This window comes from Prunus persica, chromosome G7 (assembly GCF_000346465.2).
Source record: "Prunus persica cultivar Lovell chromosome G7, Prunus_persica_NCBIv2, whole genome shotgun sequence".
In the NCBI taxonomy this organism is placed as follows: domain Eukaryota; kingdom Viridiplantae; phylum Streptophyta; class Magnoliopsida; order Rosales; family Rosaceae; genus Prunus; species Prunus persica.
The window spans coordinates 17373639-17388533 of record NC_034015.1 but is presented as its reverse complement, the minus strand read 5'-3'; the positions used below and the strand labels follow the sequence as shown (position 1 = coordinate 17388533).

The window sequence follows — 14895 nt, the reverse complement described above, 5'->3', positions numbered from 1 at the left end:
CCAAAACCAACATCAATTTTGAAGTCGATCTTTGATAGCGCTTTCTGGAAGCACCCCTAATCTTCAACATCTTCTTCCTCTGCTTCACTGAGTGAACTCGTCAACTCGGAGCTCGCCTAGTTCTCCAATGGCTTTTGCTCACTACCCAGTAACCATTCCTGTCGAAACCACAAAGCACGCAAAGACTTCGATTCTGAAACCACCTTCTTCTTCTGAGTCTCTCTCTCTTTCTCTTCCTCCTCCTCTCAAACCTCGCAATCTCTCCATATTTTCCGGATTCAGACGGCTGGGGCATAATGGTAAATACTTTCACTCTCCATCAGCACAGGCTGAGCCGCAAGAGCCTCAAGTCAGTACAGCTGCAGATGCCATTACCCATTTCAAGCATCTGCTTCTGCCCATCGTCGATGGGAACCCATATCTCTCCGAGGGAACAAGACAGGTAATTTTGACCCACATAATTTACATGGCTGCTTCTGTGTGTGATGCATGCAAAAAAGTTTGAATTTTTATTTTTCTACAGGCTATAGCTACTGCTGCTGCTTTGGCAAACAAGTATGGAGCTGACATTACGGTTGTGGGTATGTGTACTGATCCACCACTGACCTCTCTGCTTTTACGTTGTTTATATATGGTGTGGAAATCAAGCACAAGATATAGCCTTTTTCACTGTACAGACCCTTTTTGCATTTTGATACGATATGCCTAGTCTAGAAATATAGGATTTTGTGTTGTTTGCAGTTATCGATGAGAAGGAGAAGGAGTCTCTGCCGCAACATGAAACCCAACTTTCTACTATCCGCTGGCATCTCTCTGAAGGTTTGTGTGCTGTATATATGCTCTTACAATTTTATGTGCAATAGGGAAGGTTTCAACTTTCAATCGATATGTTTTGAAATGTGAGGACTGATTGGGGATGTGAATTAACAAAGGAATGAAAGCGTACACACTATGTTTGCATGTACAAATGTGCCGATTGGGTTTTCCGGGGGTGTTATTTTGATTGTATGCAGTTTTTCACAATAAGTTAAATGTTTTAATTCTACTGACTGAATCAAAACATGCATAGAGAAGAATGGCAATGGAAAAGGAGCCACATTGTCATATTTCATTAGAAAACCGAAAGGGTGATTTGCTAGTTGATAACTCTGATATTGAATGGGAAGTTTTTGGCAAAAATGGCCAAAGTTTAGCCCCCTAATATATTCAATTTATAGTAAAGGTACAACCTTAGGTGAAAGTTTGATGCTTGAAGGGAGTTCAAATACTAGAAAAGGGTTGAAGCATCAAATCTTGATTCAAGTTGCATTTTTTCTTAGAAAGAAGTGACTATAATACTGTATTATTGGGGGCTATGCTAATTTGTCAAAAACTCTTGAATGTAGAAGAGGATCTAGGCATCATGTTTTTATTATTGTGTTGTAAGAATATCGTATGCAATTGTTGACAAAATTTACTACTTCAAAGAATAGGGTTTGTGAACATTTTTAAGTATGCTTGTAAAAGAATTGATTGTTGATCTACTTATGATTTGTATATGTTTAGAGCAGCATCTTTAACACTAACATTACTTGTAACCCCTTCAAAAAATTACTGATAGGTGGGTTCAAAGAATACAAGCTGCTAGAGCGACTTGGGGAAGGGAACAAGCCGACAGCCATCATCGGCGAGGTTGCTGATGACCTGAATTTGGATTTAGTTGTTATAAGCATGGAAGCTATTCATTCCAAGCATGTTGATGCAAACCTGCTTGCAGAGTTCATTCCTTGCCCGGTCATCCTTTTGCCATTGTAACTTTCCATTATAACTTGTAAAGTAATCACTTCAAACTCAAACTCCCTCCCATTTACAAATGCCAGTTTCTTGCGTGTTGGTTCTTTCTTTGACCTTTTATTCTTGTGTTGAGAAGAAAAAAAATCAATATAGAATTGAATTTATTCGCTGAAGGGTGTTGGGGACCATTCGCATTCATTGGGAATGCTTATTTTGTAGGCACCTTATCATACAAAGATAGAAGACAGCAGCTGAGGTTGATATTTTTCAAATGGTCTTGAGTTAACATTGTTTGAATTGAATTTTAGAGCTTGAGTCATGGGAGGAACAGGTTTATTCACTTGGAATTACAGGCTCTGTCATCGGTTGCTCAGGTTTTTGCTCTTGAGAAGTAGAACCATTTACCAAATCAATATACTTAAAACCAGACAGATTTACAGACTCATCGAAACCTTCTTTTTTTTTTTTTTTTTTTTTTTTTACTAAGGTTTTTATTTTGGTCCAAATTTACCACAATTTAGTTCAGCTCTTGATCGAGAACCTATTCCTACCTACGCTGGTGTTAGGGAATTTCAACATGATGGGACCTTTTTTTTGTTTGTTGGTCAGACAAAATGATGGGACTTTGATGTAAAATTAGTGGAAGTTTAGTTTGTTTGACCGACTTATAAAGAATAACGAGATTTAAACACGGAATTTCATGTTTAGGTTTTTTTTTTGAGGAATTAATTTATAAATGAATGATAGTAGTTAATAGTCGTGATGGCACTGTTTTTTCTTTTTTTGTTTACTCTTTAGATTTCTATTTAGATAAAATTTAAAGTCATAATTTTTTATTTCTAAATTCCAAGGGTTTTTTTTTCTTTTTCCACCTGAAGTTTTTAGATTTCTTCATTTTTATAAATCCAAAGAAGGTAAGTGATGTATGTCAATTTAAAAATATGGAAAAATATTTTTTCAATGAACTAAAAATTTGGGAAGACATTGAAGTAGGATATGTTACCAATTTTGATGGATAAGAGAAATTATAGAATATTATGGCAGTATTGTCACATAGTATATCTTGTACACGTGTTATAATATATGTGGACGACATGATTTATTTTTCTCCCTTTTAGGGAATAGTATGAATAAAGATCCACTTATTTTATAATTTATAACACGTATACAAAATATACCACGTGACCATACTAATATAGTATTCTATAATCACATCTAATCACTCATAACTTGGTCGAAGGCGTTTTAAAAGCATTAATCTCCAATATGAATGAGACACACCGATAGAATATCCATCACATTGTGCAGTCGATGATGTGTCCTAATCCTATTTGGTCAAGAAGTTGCCTCCACGTAGAGCCGTAATTAGGCAAGTAATAGTAAAAAATATATTTTAAAAAAATAGAGCAAGTCTAGTAAAAAGTTAAAAGGAGAGTCCTAGTCGTATTTGCATTCCTGATCCTGAATCCCATGTAACTCAGGTGTTGTGTGGATGACCTAAACAAACACAGGAAGGCAAAGCTGCCCCGCGGGTACGCTAGAAGGGGTATTTAAGTAATCTTATACGTATAAAACCTGGGCGTCCAGGAAATCTCACAGCGCAAAGCCCAAAGGCTAAGCAACTACGAGAACAAGAAGAAACACACAAACACACGCCCCAAAGAGAGAGAAAAATCAGAGAGCACTCGCTCGCTCGCTCCTCTTCTTCACCTCTCTCTCTGCTCTCTCCTTCTTCTCTGCGATCCGATCGCCCCCAAATCTTTGGAACCCTAATTTATGCCCTCACATTGCTCTGAAACCCTAATCACTTCTCCATTATCGCTCTAAGTCCGCTGAAATTTTGATCACTCTATCCCCATTTTGCCCCTCCCCTCCTCGTCGATCAACTCGTCGACTCTCTCTCGCGCTCGCTAACCCTAGCTTTTGCTTGTTATGGCCATGATTAACTCCGCGAATAAGAGCAGCAATCCAGAAACGGCGTCGTACCCGGCCGTACAATCGCCGCGTCACGCCGGCGAGAGTGTCAGCAGCCCCACCACCCAATCGCGCCGAGCCGCCAGGGCGGTCTCGTCTCCGTGGACCCAAATCGTGCGGGGAGAATCTGAACCGATCGCGGTCGCTCCTTCGTCGCCGTCGACGGCTGTGACTGAGCCAGCTGTCGCTGCTGCGCCTCCTCCTCCCCCTCCTTCTTCTTCTTCGTCTTCTCAGTCTCAGTCTAACTCTGCTCCTCAGTCGAATTCGTCTTCGCCTCCTCCGGCGGAGGAGTCAGTGGGTGAGGGCTCCGAGAACGGCAATGCGGGTAAGAGGCCAGCTTGGAACAAGCCCTCGAATGGGGCCATCGAGGTTGGGCCCGTAATGGGAGCTGTTTCTTGGCCAGCCTTGTCCGAGTCGGCTCGGGCATCGACGAAATTGTCTCCGGAACCACTCAAAGGTGTATCGGAACCACCTTTGTCTGTCTCCATGTCGCAGGTTTCTTCCTTGAATCTCTCTGATATTGTTTGGTTGCTGAGAAGAACGTAAAATGCTATATGATTTAGGCTGATATGCTATTTTTAAGTTGATTTGACTATAATCAAGCAATGCATTATACTTCTCTGCATTTGAATGGTGCTATTTTATAGTGAGCGTGTTCGTTTGTGAGAAAATTTGGGTAATTGCATAAGTGACATTTTTTCTTATTCATTGAGAAAGAAGGAAAGTAAGTGGAAAGTATATCTTGAATTACTGGTTCTGATTGTTTGAGGCATTGAAAAATTATATTTTTAAAGCAAATTTGATTAACCTTAATGGAGGGTATTGTATTTGGTTTTTGTACTATAGTTTATGTTCCCTATATCAGTTAATTAGGTTATTTCTATGTGCATATGTACATTCATATTCCTTGATGTGTGTGGTATAGGGGACTGGAACCACACCTACCTCATCACCGAAACAAGTGAATTCGTCTTCAACTCCAAACCATACTGGACCTGCGCGCCAGAGATCTATGAAACGAAATAATGCAAGTGCCTCCTCTAATGGAGGTCTTCCCCAGCATCAATCCTCAGCTGGTCAAGGTGTTGAAACGGTTCCAAATAACCCTTCTCCTAAGGAGCATACACATAGGAGTGCAATCGGCTCACAATCTCACAGCAATAATGATCATCCACAGCAGCGTAACTCCTTCAGGAACCGAAATGGCGGTTCACATCCTCGTGGAGATGGTTCTCACCATCACAACTATAGGCGGGATCAGGACCGCGGCGGCCAAGATTGGAACACTCATCGAAATTTTAACAATAGAGACAACCACATGCATCCTCAAAGGAGTGTCCCTAGGATGATGAGGCCCCACCAAACACCACCACCACCACCTCCTAATGCAGCCCAATTTATCCACCAACCACAGATGAGGGCTTTTGGTGGGCCCATAGGGTTTGGTAAGCACTTAGGCATAATGGAACTTAGATGGTTTTAACAGGCGACTTCATTCTAATATCTTTCTATTTTTCAGAAATGCAACCTCAACTGGTTTATGTTACACATACACCACATGAGCCACTTGGAGTGCCTTTCGTTGCACCAATGCGACATCCCATGGTTTTTCCCGCTCCTGATCCTCAGCTGCATACTAAGATCATTAATCAGATAGAGTATTATTTCAGGTACTCCTTTTCTTATTTGCTTGTTATCATAAGATCAGTGATCGCGATTTTCCCTTTTAAGTCCTTTGAAACTTTAACTGCTGTTGCCCTTCATACTCGTTTATTGCAGTAATGACAATTTAATTAAAGATACATTCTTGAGGCGGAACATGGATGACCAGGGATGGGTTCGTATTAAATTAATAGCAGGCTTCAATAAAGTGAGTTTTTCGGGAAACTTTCTTTTGTGGATTACTTATGGTGTTAGTGATCTGGTCTTCTGTGCATATATACATATATATTTTTTATGTTCTACATTCACTTGTCTCTTAGGTTTTTCAGTTGTTGAAATTCTTGGTGATGATTAGGTTATCTTCAACACTGGAATTAGTCAATTAATCACTTCAATTTATGCATTAAAAGAAGTAACTGAATAAATAAATAAAAGTAAATAATGGATAGAAACACATTAAGGAAAATGACTTGTGATTTATACCAAGTATAATAGCATTTTGTTTACTATCATGTGGTGCTGTATGGGATGGTATTATGGCATGTCATGCTCAGGAGAGCCCTTCAGATTCTGTACTTCTGTGATTCTTTTGTTATCTTTTACATCGACATGGGATGATATTTACATGTTCTGAAGAAAGTGATTCTTATGACTTGATTTAGATATATACAAATAGGTATATGAATGCTGATATGTGCCAAAAAGAGTTTGCTTAGCTGGAAAACTTTTAAGGACATCCTGCACTCCTGGTTGTGTTTTTTCCTCCTATTCTTTGAAGTGTTGTCAGTCTTCTGGTTAAGGTTTTTGTCCTCTTCTTTCTTGATTTCTCTTTGTATTCTTTGGGTTCCCTAAAGTTCAGTTTGCTTATTCATTGTGAATGCGCAATCTATAAGTGTTTTGAGTTTAGTAGGTCCAAATGTACTACTTTAGGTATTTTATACCTAATGTAGCATTTGTACCCTTTGCTTGTGAATTAAAAGTATTTTGCATTTTGCTTGTTTCCTATGAAATTATTGGACATCCTGTCCTTCTGAGGCCAACATACTTTGTCAGATGCATTTACTTAGTGGTGAAGTTACTTATCTTCATTGACATGCCAAAATATTTCCTTATCTTGCTGTATAGGATACTAGTTTTCCAATCCTTTTTTATCACTGTGCTTAATCTTTTGCGGTTTGCTAATCATGTTTCATTTTCTATAAGACTAATTCTTTTTGTGGGATTTTTGTCCCTAGATTGCATATTATTTCTATCTTGAGCACAGCCTGTCTTATAGCTGTCTCATAATGTCAAATCTTTTCTTTCAAATTTTAATGGAAAAAAAAAAATTTGGAGAAGTATTAATTGTGTTTGTTTACTCCAGCTATGCAATAGCATTTATGAGATGGTCAACAGGGTCATTTTGGCATAATACTCCTTGATCTGTACTTTACTAGTTTGATGCAATACATTTCACGTCTTACTACTCTCTTGTCCCAATTTATCTATGTAAAACTCCCATTGCCTTTCTTTGTGCCTAGACTATACAATCTGTTTTTTTCGTGGCTATCTTGCTACAAACTTTAGGTAGTATGGGTGAAAATAATGAATCTAAGTTGACAATTACAAACTTCACTAATAAGTATTATGACCTTCAGTGATTTACTTTATGCTCTCTCCTTATACTTTAGTTGTATATCACCTCGTATAAATTGTTTTTTTTCTTTCCCATAGCTATCTTGCTACAGAGTTTTAGGAGTATAAATGGGTAAAAGTAATGAATCAAAGTTAACAATTAAAACCTCAGTAATAAATATTTTGCCCTTTGGTGATTTACTTTAGTCTGTCACTCCCTATACCTTAGTCGTTTGTCTGTTAACAATGAGGTAGTCTTTTTCTTTTTGGTAGTATTTTCCTCCCATAAAAGCATGGGTGTTATTGTGCACATAGCTATATAGGTAATTGTTACAGTTTAAGAAAATACAATTTAATCTTGTTTTATGATATACCCATCTGAAAAATATCCTTTTGGTGTTGACTATCATCAGATTCAGATTATATAATTTGTCATCGATACATTTTAATATTATTTAGAAAAAAGTTGTGTCTATCTATGTCATGTGGAGAAATGACACATTGATGGCAAATTTATGCTTTTTTTTTTCTTTTTTTTTTGGTGGGGGGAATAATATTGGTCTTATTTTGTGCTTCTGTTTTTTTTTCATCCTTTTCTATTTAAAGTGTTTGTTGGTGACATCAGATGTGCAATTTCCAACATACATAAGCTTTAAACATATTTTGTTACTGAAATGAAACTGTTATCAATGTCTTTGTATATAAACTTTAACAAGGATATGTGTTGCCGATATTGCAATAAATCTACTCAAAATAGTTTAGAATCAAGTCCTTTACCTTCTGTACCAGTTTGATTTCTTTCTCATCTTTTGTACTGTTGAGCAAACTAAGAGTGAGTGTGCCAGAGATTTCATGGAAGTAGTGAGAATGTCAATTTTTGCGCATCTCTATACTCATAAAATTCGCTGATTCTTTTGCTTTTGTCAGAGATTTCTTTTTTCTTTTTAATATGATCAATTCAAACACAATTTCTGTATCTCCTTTTCAGGTTATGAATTTGACAGACAACATTCAGCTTATACTGGATGCTATGAGAATGTCAACTGTTGTGGAAGTACAGGTAATTCTGGAATCCATAATTTAAGGTCCGATGTAATCATGGAATCAAGAATTTAATGTTACTTGTTGAGTTAGTATTAAATCTCCTTTCTTCTCTAACTTTTCCTTCCCACCCCCCTCTTGCCTCCTATCCCATAATATACAGTTAAAAAGTGTTACGTGTTTGAGTTCTATAGCTATTCTAATAACATGCCAAATCTTGTGATATGTAATGTTTGCCTTGTGTTTAGGGTGATAAAATAAGGAGGCGCAATGATTGGATGAGATGGGTAATGCCAACTGCCCAGCCTCCTAATGCGTCAGGCTCTCAGGCCCTAGGAAAGTCCGGTCAAGATATACTGTCAGCTCAGATCCAAAGTATTGCTCTGGATGAGAAGACTGCTAGCAACATCAATATTGAGAACAGTAGTCAGCCACAGCCGTCTAGTGGCGAGGGAGCAGGTCAATTTGGTGTTCAAGCAGGTGCCGATCGCTCTATTTCGGCAAGAAATTAGAGTTAAAGAGGGATGTGCACTGACTATGCACACTCTTGGAGAAAAATGAACTGTGGGAAAAGGTGTTTAAAAGACGCGATGGTGAATATCTTGTTTTCTCTTTTTTTTTTTTTTTTTTTCTTCTTCTTTTTGAAAATAGTACTGATGCCTTGGCATGATGAAACATGGTTTCTCGCCAGGCAAATAGAAAGAAACTAAAAATGGGGAAAAGAGAACCATCTAGGAACAGAAGAAAAGACTAGTTGGGGAAAAAAAAAGCCAAACGTTTGATGACTCGAGCTAGTTGCATGAGTTTATTGGGATTTCTGTACTTTTTTTATGTTTCCTCTTTCTCTCCGTTTAAATTTTATGGTGGCATGGTTGGTGCTTTCTTCTGGGGAATTTTTGCTGTCTTTTCCCCATACTGCCCCTCAGCTGGTTTTTACAATCTTTGGGGTCAGCCAACCTCCAATTTCAAGAGATTATGTGATTTTGAGCGTGATGGAGAGAGGGAGAGAGGGAGGGATGGATGGATGGTGTTTGGGTGTCTGAGGGGAGAGGGTGGTCTTCGCCGGATTCTGCTGGACGGTGCTACAGTAAATTCGGCTACTATTGATGGCATGAGGGTCATCTTATATTATTTTCTCACTTTTAATATAATATTTAGAATTAAATTGACATATATGTATACCTTCTATCATCTTCACCATTTGAGGATTTACGGCATAAATGGTTCCTGGTGGAACGAACTGATGTATCCATCCAGGTCGGAACTGGATGTGGTTGGTACTTCATGTTGATTGCAGTTTGGAACTTTACCTGCTCAGAATCATTGGATTAAGCTTTTGTTTGATATTTTAATTAAATGTAGCGGATCATATTTATTTATTCTATTATTTTCTAATCTGTTTTTTTTTATTTTTTTTTATTTCAGTTTCCCCATATTTTAAAAAGTTTTTTGTGTCCCTTGTTGGAACAAAATTTCCGAAGGTTCTCACGTTATATTTATTAGTTTGAGTCTCACTAGTTTTTTGTCAAACTACATATGTTTTTGCATAATGTATGTAAATAAATCACAAATCAATTTTCTGCACGTAAACGTGTACAATACGAAAAGAAAAAAAAAAAAGATTTTTCTTCGTAGAATGTGTTCTTTTGTGAATGTTCTTTTGTTTGTAGTTTGTGCAAAATGGGGTATGACAAAGAAAGGCTTGGAGTTAACCCTTTTAAAGATTGTTGTCATCTTGGTTGGGCCATATCTAAATAGTTTTTGTACAACTACAACAAAGTGACAAATAGTTCATGCTTCACCCAATAAGAAAAAAAAAAAGAGCTTGTCAATGTCATGGTGGATAAAAGCCGATGATCTTGGATTTTCCTCCCAAACTGAAGTACTGGAAACATTTTGGAGGTAAAGTTAAGCAAATCACATCATGTGAAGAGAGTTGTTTGCATTTCATGATATCATTTTGTATTTGGATGGATCCACCACTCTTTTCCCACTAATATTAGCTCGACATCAAATAATGTACCTCATATAAGGTGAGAGGATGCGTAACCGAGTAGTTATTAATCTAATGATAATTTTCTTCCTAATATTAAAATAATTCTCGAGTTAGAATTTGTTCTCCTCCGTTGATTTTGGAAGAAGAAAAAAACCCTGATTACAATCACGCATCTCATGCTTGCCATAATTAGTCAGTTTTGGTGCATGGATATTACTCAGTTTTATTAACTTTTCTGGGTCATGGCATCTTCCGCTAGTCCTAATTAGTCATCTCATCTCCAGCCCATTTGAATAAAAACCAAAACCAAAAAAGGGAAAGAAACCAGTCATCTGTCTGCCCCAAGTGTGCTCTTTTGCCCCCACAACACATGTACCTACCTACAAACAAAGCTATATAATATGGTAACATCTTATATAAATATATGTATTAGTTTGTTTAGCAGATGACATCTTGGTTGGGGGATTTTGGGCAAATGGCCATACTTTACTTCCCCCCCAACCTCCAACCATTTTAGGTGTCAAATTTAGACATTCTGATTGAGCTCGTGGTATTTTCTTTTGCATAAATGGTTATAAAGTCCAGAGGCTCCTCCAAGCACATCCCAAACACACAGAAAAAACGCAAGAACAAGAAGAGTGCAACGGTTATCATGGATTTGGTTGGCTAGAATTAGAACCTCAAGTGGCCAAAAAGAAACCCATAAAGCAGAAAAAGGAGCTCGAAGAGCAATAAGTGTTTTTAGTGCCACCATACCTACAGATTTGCCTTGAAATTTGAGCCTACTGGATTTTATACAGCATTATCCCAAAATCCAAAGGTTAAAAGACTGCTCCTCTGTTACCACCCCTTGGCTTTTAGACTGAGCAAAACAGACAAATCAATCACATTGGGTATTAAAAATAATATCAGAATATCAGAACCTTGCTTGAATTTGTTTGTTTATTCATTTTAATTTTCTGGGTTTCTCTGGTAACTCAGTTATGGAAAGCCATTTAGCCTCAATCAAATCAAACCCCATCCCATCAATATAGACAGCAACAAGGTGTCCTCCTTTTTTATTGCTTTGTCTGTATAAATAAACCATAAAAGAAAGTTTCTTATTATTGTTTGCATATGCAGAAAACAGCAAACAGTAACTAGTAATGGTACAATACCATGCATATTTCTAGGCCATTAGAAAAGAAAAAGAAAAACTGGCACATAATAGGTTGAACTTGAGTGTGATAAAAGGGTTTCTTCCTTTTCTTTATAATTTCATTTTAATTTTAAGGCTTAAGTGTAGCAATGGTTTCTGAATTATATTCGGAGTTATATTTTGGTCACTCAATTTTAAAAATATTTATAAAAGTCACCTAAGTTGTTGCACTACTAGCCCTTTCTAGCAAATCTGTCTATTTTTCCAATGATGCAATATGACAAAAAATTTAATAGAATTTGACGAAAAAACCAATTATGCAAATTATAACTATTTCTGGAGTTCTCAGCTGGTTCAGTGTGAAGAGAGAGAGAGAAGCATAAAGGGTGTGAAGGAGTTTGGGACAGAGCAATACTGTGGTGACAGATGGCTATAGCTCCAGGACTAGACTCTGTTTGCAATATTTTGATCAATCTCTCAAATCCCTGACCAACTTCCCATGCTTTCCCTTGACAACACAAGTAACAAATTTACTGTTTCTAATTTGGTTGGTTGGAAAAATAAATTTAAAAAAGCTAAAATCTTCAAGAACTGGTCAACAGTGTATGGTCCAACGGTTGTCTTGTGTCAAATTCACAGTGCCAAAATTTCATCGTACGTAATGAGCCAACTGTCAATGTACGGCACTTGTAAATGAGAAAAAATAATACTATTTTTCCATGTAAAAGAACACTGCAAATCCAAAGAAATCACATCCCATTAAAGTATAAGTATTTTTTTAATATATTCCTATGCAAGGCCAAATGTAGCACTGCATTCCTGGCTGGCATTCAAGGACGGTCTACAATATGATTAGTGATTTTCCACACTTCTCTTGTAGCCTCTTTATATAGGTTGAGACTCGAAATTGGGGATTACAATTTCGTATCTGTTTTCATTTCCGTATGTGTCCAAATTAAGGATTTATAAGAAATTTTCTGGTCAATTCAGAAATCCGACGCTCGATGTTGAATAGAGGAATGCCAAAATTGCTAACATAAATTATATTGCTTAGCTTATTCACCAAGAAATCATATTGTAATTATAAAGAGAACGTACACACATGATCATGTTCATTTCATTTCATTTCCTTTCCTGATTTAAGCAAAGTTTGCAACATAAAATAAAAACCAGAAACACTATTGACCTGGTGAGACACACACGGACAAACAGAACTACTGGCCAAAATAATGATTGCGGAGGAGATAAATTCTCCATTCTCCAATTGAAGTGAGTCGGGCTTCGGGAGGAAAAGGGGACCAAGCAAGCCCACCTGCAGGTGCAGGAAATTATCCCATGAATAATACAGGTGTGTAAATCCGGTAGGTGGTTTCGACTAAAATATATATATATATCTGTTAAGTGGGTACCCTTTTTGAATGAAATGAAAATGGTAACAAGTGAGATAGTGTGACTGATTTTATGAGAGAGAGAGAGAGAGAGAGGAGGCAGAAGCTGCCATGCTTCCTTGGAGTTGGTGGCTGTGGTGCAAATCAAGGTATTAAATATTAAACATTAAATAAATTGATCTTCATAGAAATAAAATATTATTTGCCAAATCAAAAAGTACATAAAATATCTATCAAACTGTCAACTGCGTAGCTCAGTATGAGTTTGACCACGAATTGCCCTTTCACTTTCATGTTGATGCTGCTGCCACCAGAAGTCTTTGGGGACCATATGTAACGTTTTCCATGTATGCTAGAATCATATTTGCCAATAGTAACTCATAGTATAATATAATGCAAAATCCGAAAATTTAAACTCTTTTGCAACAAAAGATCAAAACTTTTTTCAATCTAGGGTTTAGGTTAGATGAAAGCAGAATTTTCATGACAGCAGAGCCAAGATCATTTTCCCTTCAAAATACACTTGCCAAGATGACATTTTTGACTTGATTATAAGCTGAGGAGGCTGAAGTTTGTCTCTCCTTGGGAGACCCTTAACCAATTTAAAAAGAGAAAGTGAGAAAGAAATGGCCTCATTGCAGATACCCACACACGCACGCACAAAACTATATGTCCTTCCCAATAACAAGAGCTCCATGGCTGCAGCCTATTTTAGACATTACCAAATACCAATTGAGTCATTCTTGACCAAAAAAGAAAAAAGACATAAACAATTGAGTCATTCACATATACAGTGCCAAAAAGTACCAATCCCTCTCTCATTCATCTCTTCTCTGAAAACACATCTCCCTCTCTCTCTCTCTCTCTCTCTCTTCAATGTTGTCATCAACATCAACTGGTAGAGGTAGTAGTGACCAAACCAACTACAACACAACCAGCAACAACAGTACTAATACCCCAAAGAGAGTAGCTTCTTCATCCACCAATTCATCTTGGTCCTCATCATCCCCTTCCCCTTTTTCACACCAACCCTTTTCCCTCCAAACCCCCCAGAGAACCATGGAAGAGGTTTGGAAAGACATCAATCTTGCCTCTCTCTCTGAGACCACCCCAAACAGGAGATCATCACTCCTTCACCACATTAATCTCCCTCATGGAACCCACGACCCAAACTTCAGAAATCTTCAAGACTTCCTTGCTAGACCCTTTTCCCACAATGAACCTCCAGTCAGCTTGGTCTCCACACCCACTGAACAGGCCACTCTCAACAGCCCTGCCTCTCCTCCTCTGCCTCCACCAGGCCCTCCCCCTGTTCTCAGCTTGACCAATTCTGGCTCTGATCACTTTCAGCTTTTCTATGTCTCTGACCCTCTTATTAGGCCTCCCTCCTCAGAGTTTCATCCTCATCACCGTCAGTCTAACCCCAACAACATTTCTAGTAGTGTTTCTAATTCTTTCAGTGCTTCCCCATTTGAGAGCTTGGCTGCTTCCTCTTCTGGCTTGCCTTCTTTTGGGAAGAGAGCATTCCCTGACTCTGATCACAGCAACTCGGGAGGAGATCGAAGACATAATCGCATGATCAAGAACAGAGAATCTGCTGCTCGATCTAGAGCCAGGAAGCAGGAATGTATCTGTCTAATAATCCCAATTTGTTATTCATATAAACTTTATGTCTGTTCTTTATTTTTTTAGTCTTGCTTTTTTTGTGTTTTGGACTGTCTTTTGCTTTTTATGTTTTTATGATTTCTGGTTGGTACCAACAGGCTTACACAAATGAGTTGGAGCTAGAAGTTGCACATTTGATGGAAGAAAATACAAGACTCAAAAGGCAGCAAGAACAGGTAGGAAAGCAGTCTTAGTTTGTACTTATTATCAGCAAAACTACTGCTTCCAAAAAAAGTTATTTTCTTCTGTGTTTTTTTTTTTTTTGACTTGGACTTGTTTATATATATATGCAGTTATGTTTTGCAGCAGCTTCTCAACAACCCAAAAAGCACAATCTTCATCGATCCTCAACAGCTCCATTTTGAAAACCTCAGGGCATTGCTCTTTTCTTTTTCTTTTTTTCTTTTTTTCCAAGGTCCTCTTGATTTTGAGTTATAAGAGCCGGACCAATGGGTGCTTCAATATTTTGTGGTAATATTTAGGTGGTGAAATGAATGTATCTTTTTCTACAAGTAGAGGTTTTAGGCTTTAGAATATTATAACAATGACTTTCAAATCTCAATGTATGTATGCAGAAAAAGAAGAAGAAAGAAAAAATTCCCAACAAGAAGGAACTTAATTTTGGTGGGTCTTGTTTATTTTGT

General features: G+C 37.5%; 3 protein-coding genes across 4 annotated transcripts; all 3 read left to right on the top strand.

Moving 5' to 3' along the window:
* On the top strand, positions 29–1946 carry LOC18771086. Its single transcript, XM_007204671.2, has 4 exons — positions 29–442; positions 524–581; positions 742–819; positions 1601–1946. The coding sequence occupies exons 1-4, from the start codon at positions 128–130 to the stop codon at positions 1792–1794; spliced, it is 645 nt and encodes a 214-aa protein (XP_007204733.1). The 5' UTR covers positions 29–127; the 3' UTR covers positions 1795–1946.
* Positions 3330–9461, top strand: LOC18770005 (la-related protein 1C). The gene is made up of 6 exons (XM_007204258.2): positions 3330–4242; positions 4673–5192; positions 5267–5417; positions 5527–5617; positions 8012–8083; positions 8313–9461. The coding sequence occupies exons 1-6, from the start codon at positions 3706–3708 to the stop codon at positions 8574–8576; spliced, it is 1635 nt and encodes a 544-aa protein (XP_007204320.1). The 5' UTR covers positions 3330–3705; the 3' UTR covers positions 8577–9461.
* LOC18771451 (protein FD) lies at positions 13219–14883 on the top strand. 2 transcript variants are annotated; one of them, XM_020567878.1, is made up of 3 exons: positions 13219–14209; positions 14350–14427; positions 14558–14883. In XM_020567878.1, the coding sequence occupies exons 1-3, from the start codon at positions 13463–13465 to the stop codon at positions 14687–14689; spliced, it is 957 nt and encodes a 318-aa protein (XP_020423467.1). In that variant the 5' UTR covers positions 13219–13462; the 3' UTR covers positions 14690–14883. The 2 variants fall into 2 exon arrangements, with proteins under 2 accessions (XP_020423467.1, XP_020423468.1); XM_020567879.1 differs by having other exon boundaries at positions 13221–14209; positions 14545–14883.

Coding starts and splice junctions, on each gene's coding strand:
- LOC18771086 (XM_007204671.2), top strand. CDS start 128: ATGGCTTTTGCTCACTACCCAGTAACCATTCCTGTCGAAACCACAAAG. Junction 443..523: donor TCTCCGAGGGAACAAGACAG/GTAATTTTGACC, acceptor ATTTTTCTACAG/GCTATAGCTACTGCTGCTGC. Junction 820..1,600: donor CCGCTGGCATCTCTCTGAAG/GTTTGTGTGCTG, acceptor AATTACTGATAG/GTGGGTTCAAAGAATACAAG.
- LOC18770005 (XM_007204258.2), top strand. CDS start 3,706: ATGGCCATGATTAACTCCGCGAATAAGAGCAGCAATCCAGAAACGGCG. Junction 5,193..5,266: donor TGGTGGGCCCATAGGGTTTG/GTAAGCACTTAG, acceptor TCTATTTTTCAG/AAATGCAACCTCAACTGGTT. Junction 5,618..8,011: donor TAATAGCAGGCTTCAATAAA/GTGAGTTTTTCG, acceptor TCTCCTTTTCAG/GTTATGAATTTGACAGACAA.
- LOC18771451 (XM_020567878.1), top strand. CDS start 13,463: ATGTTGTCATCAACATCAACTGGTAGAGGTAGTAGTGACCAAACCAAC. Junction 14,210..14,349: donor GATCTAGAGCCAGGAAGCAG/GAATGTATCTGT, acceptor TGGTACCAACAG/GCTTACACAAATGAGTTGGA. Junction 14,428..14,557: donor TCAAAAGGCAGCAAGAACAG/GTAGGAAAGCAG, acceptor TATGTTTTGCAG/CAGCTTCTCAACAACCCAAA.